Below are 13028 nucleotides of genomic sequence, written 5' to 3'. Positions count from 1 at the left end.
ATATTTATGCAAAACAGATGAAACCATTTGACATCCATTCACAGGGAGCTTTTCTCTGATCAAGAACAGAGGTTTTAATGAATGAATACAGTATTTTAATAATACAGAAATAAAGATATTTACTTAAGTACACAAGTTAACTCTATTTCAAGTGATTTCAGTTTGTAACGAAAAAAAATTCTTAAATTGCTTTTGTAACAAACAACTTTGAAATGCAAGAACAAAAAAAAAAAGAAAAAAAAAGGGAGAAACAAAGCAATTAGTTATTTTCAAAATATATCAAGGAAGAATAAAACTTGGTAATAAAATAAAAGAATCACTTAAGTCTGAAGAAAAGAAAACCTTTATAATCTGCGGTGACAAGAAATAGTATAACAGCAAAAAACAAAGTTTTTTTATTGAAAGTTCAATTTTAGCAATTAAATTAGAAATGCGAAGAAGTAATAACTTTTAAGCTTTTATAGTATTAATTCAAAAACCAAAGATTTCTTCTTGAAATCGTGATTACAGTACGCTAATTACTTCGAGACAACGGGATAAAGGCAAAGGACGTAAGGCAACCTCTTTGCCTGTATGGTTGTTTATTTTACGTAGCATTGAAAGCGTAAAAGGAAATTTCAAGCTAGGTAAAATAAACAACCTAACTGACACAGAAGCAATCTTTGGAAGTTCATCCTGTGGTTAATAAGCAAGATTCAATACTTTAATGATGCACAAATATGCGGCAGTGTATAATCGCACCTCATTAATTTTACTTTTTTTTTGAACAGATAACTGGCGAAAAATGCGTAGGGAATTAGAGTACTTATTTTTGTAAAGCAAAAAAAAATTTTTTTCTTCATAAAATCAATTTTCCCTGACTTTTTTATTTTTTCAAAATTCCATGATATTTCCCTGATTAATAAAGTTCCTTGACTTTTCCCTGATCTGTCGCCACCCTGTAAGAGCTGTGATTTATAAGCATAGCTAGGAATGCTGTATTTGCTAATATTTAATAATACAGTCGAACCTCCATATATCGAACTTCCACATATCGAAATTTTCTATATATCAAAATCGGGTTCGTTACGATTCGGCGCGGCTGTTTCGGCGCTGGCCGTTTCGGCACCAGATTTTTGCATTCTGAACTTTATGAATTTCAAAAATTTTAGTTCAAAGAAGGAAAAAGATTTCTGGAAGAAGAATGTGAATTTAGCGCTCTAGAAGCTAGTTAAAATTTATTTTAAAATTTACAGCGGGGGAAAAGAGGGGGCATATGTGATCCACGTATGTTTCACTGCGATAACATAAAAGAAAATATCTTGAAAAATTAGCAAATAATGCCAGTACCAATCCTGCCTCTTTGTCGATTTTTTTTTTTTTTTAAATCAATGCTGAGCCGTTTTGTGTTTCTGTGGTGATTATTTCTTTGTTGTAGCAGCTATTGGAAATAATTTCATAAGTCTGCTTCACGTGAAAACTCGTTTCAAACTAACCAAAAAGCTCGACTTAACTATTACAAACCCATGTACGGACATCAAGGTAAATTTAGGGCAATGTTTGATTTTTTTTTATTGACAAAAAAATCATTTATTTTTTAAAGTTAGTTCTAAACACTATTATTTTTCTGTAATCAATTTATAAATTTTTTGTAAATTGCTTTTTTTAAAAAAAGTTTTATTATTATTATTATTTTTTATTATTGCCTTTTTTTCTGTTACAAAATAGTCAGTCGACAGTTTAGTGCTATAGAACAGTTACAGGAACTAAAAAGACACAGAATATTTTATTTTTATTTAAAAAAAAAGTTCAAAATATTTTTTGTTCATTATATTAGTTTTTATGAAACTTAAAAGCAATAAATAATAATAATCTTTACATAATAAAGTTTTTTCTTATATATCCTGTATTTAAAGCACACTACACAACTTAACTTTGTAGAGAGCAGGGTTACGTGTGAGTTTCTCAACACGTTAACTTTTTCCAATAAAAGATATAAAAAATTCATCTTATTATTAGTTGGAATTTTTTAATTTTTTATAGAAAAGATATTTAAGTAAGTGCACAAATTAATGATCAATAACGAAAAAAAAAAAAATTTAAATTGAATGAGTTTTTTATTTACATTTCATAGAAAAATGTCAATGCTGTTTCCTAACTTATCTACTTCGAAAAATTATGAAGATCTTTTTAAACTTACATGTTATCAACTAATAATAAAAAAGAAAACAAAATACACTTTTAAAAATATTACTTCATAAAACTTTTTACAAAACTTAAACAAAAGATATCTTGAATTTTGAAGCATTGTTTGGCAGATTTACATGCTGACAATTTCGATTTTTGAACAGGTCGTATTGAAATGGACCGCGCCGAAACGGGTTTCGCGCCGAATAGTAACATTCCGATCAAAATCTCAGCAAATTTCTATGTTCATTACATAGAAAAATTGTTTCTATATATTGAAAAAAATCTCTATATATCGAAATGTTTTTTGAGACATTTGTAGATTTTTTTCTACTTTTGACTGTTTGTCTCATGAAAACTGAAGATTTCAGGAGAAAATTATGTTCAGTAAAGGTTGCTACGAAACTCATAAGGAATATGGGGTTGAGGGGTGTGTAGATAGGTTGTTGTTCCGTTCTGGAGTTATAAAATTCCCTCAAGTTTATTTCAAATCTTAGTTTTAACCAGTAGCATTGTAAAATCAGTTTCAAGTTATCCTTTTTGTCTGTTGATTAACATTCCTAGTCTTTTAGTTTCAGTAAAAATAATTCAAGTTAGGTAGAAGGATTTTTTACTTTTCTCCGATTGCATGTCAAAACAAAAATCCCCCTAATGTTGCGGATCAAGTTGAATTGCCAAAGAATGAAAATGTATGAAAGCGCAAAAATAATTTTTTAATTATTAATTTTCATTTCATCCGATGCTCGTATAAATTAGAAATATGGTTTCATACACAAAAATTAGCTTTAATTTTAATGTTTTAGGACATTTTTACAATAAAATAAGATAGTTTCCATATATCAAAATTTCTATATATCGAATTGTTTTCCCGCAATTTGCTTCTTCGATATATAGAGGTCCGACTGTAATTTATTGTTCAAGTGCCACATTAAAAATTATCAAGGTAAGTTGGCTAAAGAGCAATATCAAGAACAGAAAGAATGAGCATGAATAATTTTTGTCAGCAGACAAATTTGAGGGAAAGAGAGAATTAAATTGGAAAAGGGTACAACACTGGAGCATGGTTTGGGACATCAGAAGTGTTAGAAATTTCATAGAAGGGTACTATAGAAAATAGAAAAATGCAATTAATAACAATAAAATAACAGTTTCCAAAGAAAAAGCTCTACACAGAAATTGTAATATTATATAACTCCTGATCAAATGAATGGATTTGTTAATAACAAAATTAATCGAAATAAACTTTTAGACTACAAACAAGCAATCACAAAATAATTTTGATTTAGTTATCCAAAGACTTGTTGAACAGTTTAAAAATTTTAACACTAGCATCTATTGCAGGAATGAGCAAACATTTCTATCTAAAAAATGTAGTTAAACTAAAAATCATACTTTTGTACATTTTGCATCAAAAAAATAAGGAAAGAGCAGAAATTCCAATTAATTATACATCTCTCTCTAGTTCTACATGAATCAATTACTTGAATTTCATTCTATTTCTCCTCAAAAAGCAGTAATACACTTGGAATTTATCGATACACAACTTTTAATATTTTGAGATGAGTTTATGGATTATATAAATTATCTTTTTATATAAATTAGTTTCATTTAGTTTACATAAAATTCTTTTAACTGTTACAAACATACAATTGAAATAGGAACCTATGCACATAAAAAGTGCAGACTTGCCAACCTTACGAAATGAAAAAGCAGGGGAAACAAAATGAAAAAGTAGGAGAAATGTTTGTACCTTGAAACCCTATGAATGCTAGTACAAAATTCACAATTTTCATGTACTTAGATATAAATTATAGCAAAATTAATCTACAAAATGCAACTTTTTTATTTTTTAAATTAGTAAGCTTTTTAAAACGATAATTTAAAATTTAAAAATACAAGACTGATTTATGCTGTTATATTCTCAGTTTATTTACTGTATTATTTGAAACACCTTTCTTCAGTCTAGCAATACTAATACAGTATTGCTAGACTGTATTAGTATTATAATTTTTTTAAATACAATGAAATTTATTCAATTATGATAAGCATTTATACATGCTTATGAAGCAATGAATTAGATTGAACACTAGAGCAAGAGATTTGGCATGTCTGTAAATATAATGCTACTGTAAGAAAAATAATGTATATACAAAGGAAGCTAGGCTTGTATTTGTTCTGGATTTGCTCATGTAGAGGTCATTAAACTTATTTTTTTTCCTCATTAAAAAAAAAAGATTTACTAGATTAATTACGATTATTATTACAGTAGATTCTTAATCATCCAGAATAAATAAAAAAATTCAAAAGCTCTGATTAAAACATTATGGATTCAAAATTGTTGAAATTGGACAGTATACAACTGTCATTTCTTGTAAACATTTTTTATATTGAGCAATTTTCATATTTCACTATATATTATGCAGAAAGTTTGTACTCGTGCCTCTCTCACATAAATTCCTACTGCTTAGACAATATCTACGGAAAATTTCGGACTTATTATGGAAAAAAATGAAACAATCTGATATAGACTTACTTCACTACTATCTGTACTTTTCTTTGTTTTCTTCCTTTTTTCTTTATGTTCTTTTTCAGTACCAGAACTAGATAGTTTGGATGCTTTCTTTTCTTTTTTCCTAGGCTCTTCATCACTTGGCAAATCTGCAGCAGCAGAAGGAGAACGGTCAGATTTAGCACTAGATGTTCGTTTAGCGGAAGATATGTTCTCGATTCGATCAGGAGAAACAGATTTCTCAGTTTCTTTCGACTGTCGGATCTTTGCTCGCTTTTCATGGCTCAAAGATTCAGATAACTGAAATTAGATTCATTTTTAGGTTTAATCATAAAACAAAAACTGTAAGACAAAAAAAAAGTCAGTTTTGGTCATACAACATAATTGCATTGCTTGTCAAAATAACTTTAGAATACATGTTAGGACAAAAAGGTGGCTAAAAGTGCATTATGAAATTTTTTGAATCAAAAAGCAAAATCTATATGAAACTCGAGAACTAGAAAATGGTATTCTTATTACTATCATCCCTTCCTTTTTTTCACCTTGTAAAATTCTAAATGGCACATCACAGAAAAAACCTACTCAGGGTGTTTGTGAGAAATGAGTTTTTTCTATGATAAATATGATGCACGTATAAATTAGTTAATTTTTACTTTCTCCTATACCTATATATATAAAAATCTTGTGTCACAATGTTTGTTCGGGATAAACTCCGAAACTACTGAACCGATTTTTATCAAATTTCATAGGTATCTGTAATTTGGTCCAGCTTAAAAGATAGGATGCTTTTTATAATTTTTTAATGCAGATAAAATGTTTATTATACATTAATAATGTGTATTCATTGTTTGGTTCTGTGCATTCTTAATAGATGGCACTGTAAGTTGATGCATCCTCAAAAATTTTAGTTTTAAGTTAATTCAAATTTACAAATGACACTATGTTAAGGATATTGATGGTTATCAATAATATCGCCGTAGAAAGGAGGAGTATACAGACCGCAATTTTCAATGTAAATGTCAAATTCTACAAATCAAGTTGAAATTGATAAGCGGCGGGTCGTTTCATACACACCACTGCTTTTAAAAACGTATGAGATTCATATAAATGTCGAGTTTTGCAGTTCCGAGAAATCCATTAAATACTTTGTCAAATACGTTACAAAAGGTCCTTATTAGGTAGCATTTGAGGTACGAGATATGGACAAAATTGTCGAAATAACGCGATGAGTAGATTTATGGCATAATTTAGTTTCCCAATATACGAAAGAGACCCTTCTGTGCAGCATCTTGCAGTACACATTGAAAACCGTCAACAAGTATATTTTACCGAAGATATTATCTACAAAGAGCACTTGAACCACCAAAAACGACCCTGATTTTTTTTTTTACATTGTGTCAAAAACCTAATGTGTTCTGCGCAGATTCTCAGAAATAAAAATATTTACCAATGTTCCACGATATTTTACATGAGCTATAAAAAAAATCCGCAATGTCACTGTTTATTTTCGTGGATAATGTTGGGATTTCACAGTTCATCAACAATTTTATTTGGAACTCATGTATCTGCGTCAAAAAGTTTCCTGAATTGCTACAAACGTCATGAATGCAAACTTCTCACCGTTGAGAAAAATTCTTTTAGCTCCCAGTTTAAAGATTAACTGAGCGTATTTATTAATTGTATCGACTTCAAGTCTATAACGTTCCGTCTGCATCGCCTAAGCTTGCAGAGAGAGTGAATGAGCCTCTGAATTCTGTAGCTTTGGAGGAATCGCAGGTGAGTTAGGCTCATAGTACTTGCTCGCAATTCTGTCTTACCTTTCGTCTTTGCTTGCAGTAATACTTTTGGAGCTTTCTTGGAAAAGTAGAAAGGTGTCAGGCTTTTGTATTAAACTTTCCCTAAGTCTTCACTGAAGGGGGGGGGGGTCCAGAGACACGACTGGCAGATTACTGAATTCTTCAAAAAAATTTCCCGGATAATATTAGGAAGGTTAAAGAATTTTAGCGATGAACTGACTTTACTACCATCGTTGTGGTCCGTCCAGATTGACGTAACTCCAAATGGAAATGAGTCTCTGTATTCCATAACTTTCCAAGAGTAACAAGCAAGTGGAATACTTGGTGCATGCTTGCAAGACCATCTTAGCAGTGGCTATGGTAGCGATAATGCTTTTGGTACTTTTTTTTTTTTGATGAGTCGAATAATGTGCAAAGCTATTACTTTTAGTCTTACTTCGGTTCTCTCTAAAAGTTTTAGAGGAATGATTGTCTCAAATCGGAGAGGTTTCAGAATTCTTCAGAAAGACTTCAGGATAATTTTAGGAAGGTTTCTGACTTTTAGTGGAATACGTTCCTATTTTTTTGCAATATATGTTACTTTTAGAAATTAGGCGTATTTGCTGCCCATTATTTTCCAGGATGCTTCTTAATTGTTTTTACACTGTTGAATAAAATTTAAAAAATCATGGAAGCCACGCAAACAAAGAACACATCATTCATCCATCTTGGACATAATTAAAAATTAAAGCCAAGACAGTGGGACCAAAACTCCATCCAAAACAAAACTGTGCATCCAAAACAAAGCGACTGATGTTTTTGGATTTGTTTTCGTTACACATTCCCGAAAAGACAGGAATATTTGCGGATCGTTAATTGTCGAGTGTTTAATTCATATCACGATGCATTTAGCGAATTGTAATTATTGGTAGCACACAATCATTGGGAGTTGCGTTTTCTTTTACAGGTTTTGCATAACGAGAAACAATATTTGTCCACTATTTAAGATAATTTTGATGACATAATATCCAACACAAACATCATTTCTGTGGGGAAGTTATATAAATTTTATGTTTGAAGAGGTACTCCATAGAGTTAAGCAAACAAACCAATGTCCAAATCAAGACTTTTCACCAATGATGTATAATGAAGCGTTACTGTTGATTAAAGATTTATGCATTTCAATTTCAAATTTGTTGTTTTGTCATTATGGTGTGATATCACCTGATCGATTGGTCACCGACTTAGTTAACACTGATTTACAACGAGAAAAAAGAGTGCAATGACGCTGTCATAGCTACAATTATTGTGAATAATGAACCATAACTGACACCTGAAAAAAAATCATAGTCACATTGTGCTGACCGTTGATGCTGAACAAGGCTATATAGTTGTCAATAAAACAAAGCCGTAACCATTCCATCTGAATGTTTAAAAACTCTGGATATACCTGGAATGCCACTAGACGATTTCAGGTTGAAAATTCTTTCACAAATTATTCTTTTTCACAGTTAAAATCCACCTAGATTATGCAACGGTACATGTTTCTTCATCAAAATTTCAACACTTTTGACAGAAAAGTTTAAAGGAGAAATTGTGTTGCCACATAAGCGATTAATAGCGTCATAAGTAAGCGATTAGCGTCAAACACATTTGAAAGGCTTCAATTTCCGATTTGTTTAGCTTTGGAAAAGACCATAACTAGATCTCAAAACCAAACAATGTCTATTTTTGGTTTGGACTAGAAACATACATGTTTCTCTCATGGGTATCTATCTATCGCCTACTCACAAGTGGGAAAGTTATCATACCTATTTGTGTTAGCAAAAGACAGGTTAAACAAGAATATTGTGCACAATTTAGTGCTTAGATAATTTTCAGTTTTCAAATAATAGAAACAATAGATCGAAGTCAAAGTTATCTACCTCATTTATAAAATTTAATTTTTATATGTTTTTGATTTAATTAATTATTTTGAAAAGAAGTTGTTGATTACAAACTATAGAGAAATATGAGATGAATAAAATGTAGTGAACATTCTAAATGTGTATGTTGGTTTATGCTTAATTTCTACGTTCCAATATTTTACAATTAGTGTCGATATTTACTATCACTTTCAAGTTATTTTACTTTTATTTTTGGCCGAAGTAATACTTGCAATATTTACTAAGCGTAAGTATAGTGCTTTTACCATTGAACATTTAAGTAGAACTTACTAAATTCAATAAGTATTTGCTTCAGCCTATAAACGCTCATTATCAATCTCACATGTTTTAAAATTGGACAGACTTTTTTAAGCTTCACTAAAAATATTAATTAGATTCTATCAAAATATTGAGTAAAAGAATATTTCAATCCAACTACTTTGCCACAGCAACACGTGGCTGGGTCAGCTAGTCTAATATATAGAAGAAAGTATTGGATTCGTGTAAATTTTCGAATTTCGAAGGATTCGAACGTTTTGAGGTGTGCTGAGTCCATTTCAACCATTTTAGGAAAATGTCTGTCTGTCTGTGTGTGTGACCAGTTTTTTGTGGCCGCTTCACAGCAAAAACTACCGCATGAAATCGAATGAAATTTGGTACACATATGTGCCTCTATGTGAACTTGTGCCCATTGGTTTTTGGCACGAATTCCTCCAAGGGGGGTGACGCAATGGGATGTTTCTTGAGTCATGCGTGCTTGCTATTACCCAGGAAGTAACTGGCGGAATCAAACAAAATTTGGTCCATAAGTTACCCTTAACAGGAACAGGCGCTGATTCATATTTGGTGTCAATAGCTCAAACGGGGGTTGAGTTATAGAACGTTTTTCATCGTCAATTGTGACTGCTGTATCTCAAGAAATAACAAACGGAATCAAACAAAAATTTATAGACAAGTAGCCCTTAAAGGGTATAAGAGCTGATTTTATTTTGGTGTCAACAGCTGAAAAGGGGTGGCGCAATCGAACGTTCTTTTTTTCCCATTGTGAATGCCATATCTTAAGAAGTAATGCTACGTTCTTGATGAAATTTGGAATAAATGTAAATCCATATGTAAACAGGCGTTGGTTCAATTTTTGTGCCAATCGCTCCAAGGTGCTGATTTTTTTTTTTCTGCGAATAAAAATAGCTTTATTAATGCAACAATAAGAACGATAAATCGTAATAAACTGTCATCTGCATATTTCTCGGGATTTTAATTGCATGGAAGTGATTGGAAATACTATCTCAAAATGATTTAAAATTTTTAACTGTTGCCATCTTATGTTTGTTAACAAATAAAATATTTGTAATTAATTCAAGCAGGTCCTTTAGAATAACTTTCAATTTTCGCTCTTTGCTTTGATTTTGCGATAACTCAGACATTGGGACGGTCATCAAGTTTTTGCATGTGTACTTTTGTTTTTGTTGGGAATATTTCTTCCTCATCAAGCATGGGGAGGGATCAGAATTATAAGAAAGGTATAGAAGAAAGTTTTGTGATGGCCACAACATACTTTTCTCCGCACACACCCCACCTCTTAGCCGTAGGCCTTAGGTTCCACCGCACGGCTGGGTGCGGCGGTCGATAGTCGTATCATGCTACGGACGCGCTTGGTGCTTATTGCGCCGGGGAAGGTCCCCGTGCTGGGCGTCAGCCCAGCTGGGAGTTTACCCCTTAATGTGTGGGTCTTGCTCACCGTGAGATACGGTGGCCACAACATACTAGTTAAGATAGGGTTTATGCTTGGTAGTCTTAATGATGTCACATTTTAAAGCAGTTTGAAGCACAAAACCCCACAAACTGCTGAGATAAGGTCTTAAATTTTCAGTTAGTAGCAAATAACACTTTACAGAATACACAAAATAAACATTTTCCTTTGGTGCCTAGAGTTCTAAAACTAATTTTAGCAACATTTGGGGAGCTGAATCAAAATATGAAATTAACATGTCTCTATCAGCTATACTTTTTGAGATAAGTGCTACTGTTATATCCGACATGTGCAATTTTAACTCTCTGCTGGTTTTGAACATCTTATCACGCACTAGCGAGCAGGTTTCAAAAGTGTTTTACACACATTTTCCGGATGCTAAATGCAAATTGTCAAACCGTTCGATGCACAGGGTCTCAGCTAGGCGTTGATATAAGGTAGGGCACTTGACGAACATGGCAAGTTATTTCAAAAAAAATTTCATGGAGGAAAATTCCATGCATTTTACGCATGGCATATTTGGCCTATCGTTAATCTGAAGTCCAGTTACTTCCAGGAAAATTCACTAGAAGGAGTAATTAAGTTTTTACCTCAGAAAAGTTCTCTCTTATACTTACATCTTGGGCTTTTTTATCTTCCTCTAAGGATTTCTGCCTTCTAGCAGGTGATAGTGACCTAGATGGCGAACGCCTTTTAACTTTTCTCACTGGAGATGCAGAGGATTCTCTTTTAGACTAAAAACAAAATGAATAGTGCTAAATTTCAGGGGAGAAATTGGAACATCCAAAAAGACAACTACAAAGTACCAATTATGTGAAAAATTAAAGAAAGCAATAGAGTAACTGCTCATGAAATTAGTGTAATTGTAATGGGAAGTCTTAAAACAAGACGCATCACATCTTTTTATTCATAAACAACATATACTGCAGTTCAGGATTGCTGGTGCTCAGTATTGGATGAATCTATATTAAAACAGGTTGAAAACAAGCTAAGTATGGAATTGAAGTTAGTTTACAATGAGAAAAATTTCAAAAGAAATTTGCACCAAACTTCTTAAGAAGCACATTGTGAAAGCTTCCCATCAGTGAAGTCTCCATCACTTGTAAAGATGCAAAAGAAATTTGGAGGAAATCTAATTCATGCCATGTAATTTCAGCCAAGCATGGGCACAATGTTGGTATATTCGGAAAAAATTGGGGGGTTTTCCTATAGCACAGAAAAATTTTAATGAAATTCCCATTAAAAAAATACTGGAATGTTCTGGTCCATGTAATAGTAATTTTCTCACCTTTAAAATCCGATCAGTTTTGTACAGTAAAAATACTAGTCAAAAAAAGTAATTTCCAATGAAGCAGGTACTAAATTCATTCAAAACTGGTCTGAATCACAATGACAGTTCCATTCTAAATGTATTATATCATTGGATGATTTAAAATGTAACAGAATGAGTAACTTACCTAAATATGGAGGTCTTTAATAAGTTAAAATTCTTCAATTTTTTATATTTTCACAGATTGATCTTTTAGTGCAATTTCAGGGAACTCACTAGAGATACGAATTTTGATTTATGCAGCGATTGGTTAGGAACAGTGAGAATCTGAAGAAGCTGTAAAATTTTTGGCGTGACATTTTAAAAGCAGTGTGAGCCATGACACTAAGTGGTTCCTTGCTCCCTTAAAGTTTTGCTTTAAAGGAAAAAGTCTGAAACTGGAAAACCACAATAAGGAAGAAGGCCTAATTAACTGAAATTGGAATTTTAGTACTGAAATTAAACTGAACTTTTAAAACTCAAATTTAGAGGAAAGTCTCTTTGGAGTGAGAAGCAGAATTTCGTAACAGCATTAGCACTCCTGTACTCATTTCAAGTTTTGTGATTTCCATAATTCGTCTAGTCAGGGGTTGGAGTGGTGATTTCAAAAATTTTAGGACACAATTTTGATAAAATTTTAGGACATTTTTAGCACAACAAAAATCAAATGTAATTTATAAGTTCGACTTATCTCAGAATCCCTAAATATCCCTGTAAATTACAGATAAATCATTTAAAGATTCAAATGACTGATTTTTTACAGCAACTAAAAGTTAAGAAAACCTTCTATTTTGAAATTTTATCTTGGATTAAAATTGGGAACAAAGCTTTGGATTGCTTCATCATAATAAATATGCCTTCAGAAGAAGATTAAGAACAAGAAATTAAAAATACAGTTTGATTTTTCAAGATATTTGTCAACCTTTTACGTCGTGCCACAACAGCATGAGACAATACCTATGAAAATCCTTGATTATCGATATTAGAAAGATAATGTACAAACAGAACAAAATGCTTTAAATTCATCCTTTTCAGCATTGCATCATGTGCTTATCTTGCATTCATTTCTGCCTGCTTTTTCCAACCACAAGGAAGAGAATTTCGCTTTCTGTGGCATTTTAATAAAACAAATTACTATTTACATTTTTAAAGGAAAAGTTAGTGACTAAGTTTAAAAATTATATGTGCAAGAAATAATCCAGTTTCACTGAACAGAAACATAAAGCAAACTGACTCTTCGCACAGTAAGAACAAACTAATTCTCAAACCACACACAAAATAAGCACTATAAAAATATTTCTTCCCACCAAGGGACAAATCATTTAAATTTTGCTCTAAATAATTTTTTTTAACCAAGTGCTTACATTTGATTCTATTTTAACACATCTTATTTTATTTCCCCCCCCCTTTTCTTTGGCAGTGTGAACTGCAACTTGAGAGGAGGAAATACTCCCCACCCCCCCCAGTTCATATATTTTTCATTCAGTGTTCGCGCTCAACTATCCGTAACATGGGTCCCAGGGACCCATTAATGAAATAGATTTGGGTCCTTTGGTGGAAAAAATGAGTCCCTTAAATTTTAAACAGAAAATCT

The 13028-nt window shown here is 31.9% G+C and overlaps 1 protein-coding gene across 1 annotated transcript in view; it reads right to left on the bottom strand.

The window, feature by feature from the left end:
- LOC129216507 (serine/arginine repetitive matrix protein 1-like) overlaps positions 1-13028 on the bottom strand; it is a 120287-nt gene that overhangs the window by 17153 nt on the left and 90106 nt on the right. Inside the window, 2 exon segments of the mRNA XM_054850722.1 lie at positions 4700-4975; positions 10743-10859. Of these exon segments, the coding sequence (XP_054706697.1) occupies positions 4700-4975; positions 10743-10859 (393 nt within the window).

The sequence above is a fragment of the Uloborus diversus genome, chromosome 2 (genome assembly GCF_026930045.1).
Source record: "Uloborus diversus isolate 005 chromosome 2, Udiv.v.3.1, whole genome shotgun sequence".
Taxonomy (NCBI): Eukaryota; Metazoa; Arthropoda; class Arachnida; order Araneae; family Uloboridae; genus Uloborus; species Uloborus diversus.
The sequence above is the reverse complement of the archived record's forward strand: the minus strand, read 5'-3'. Positions and strand labels throughout refer to the sequence as shown.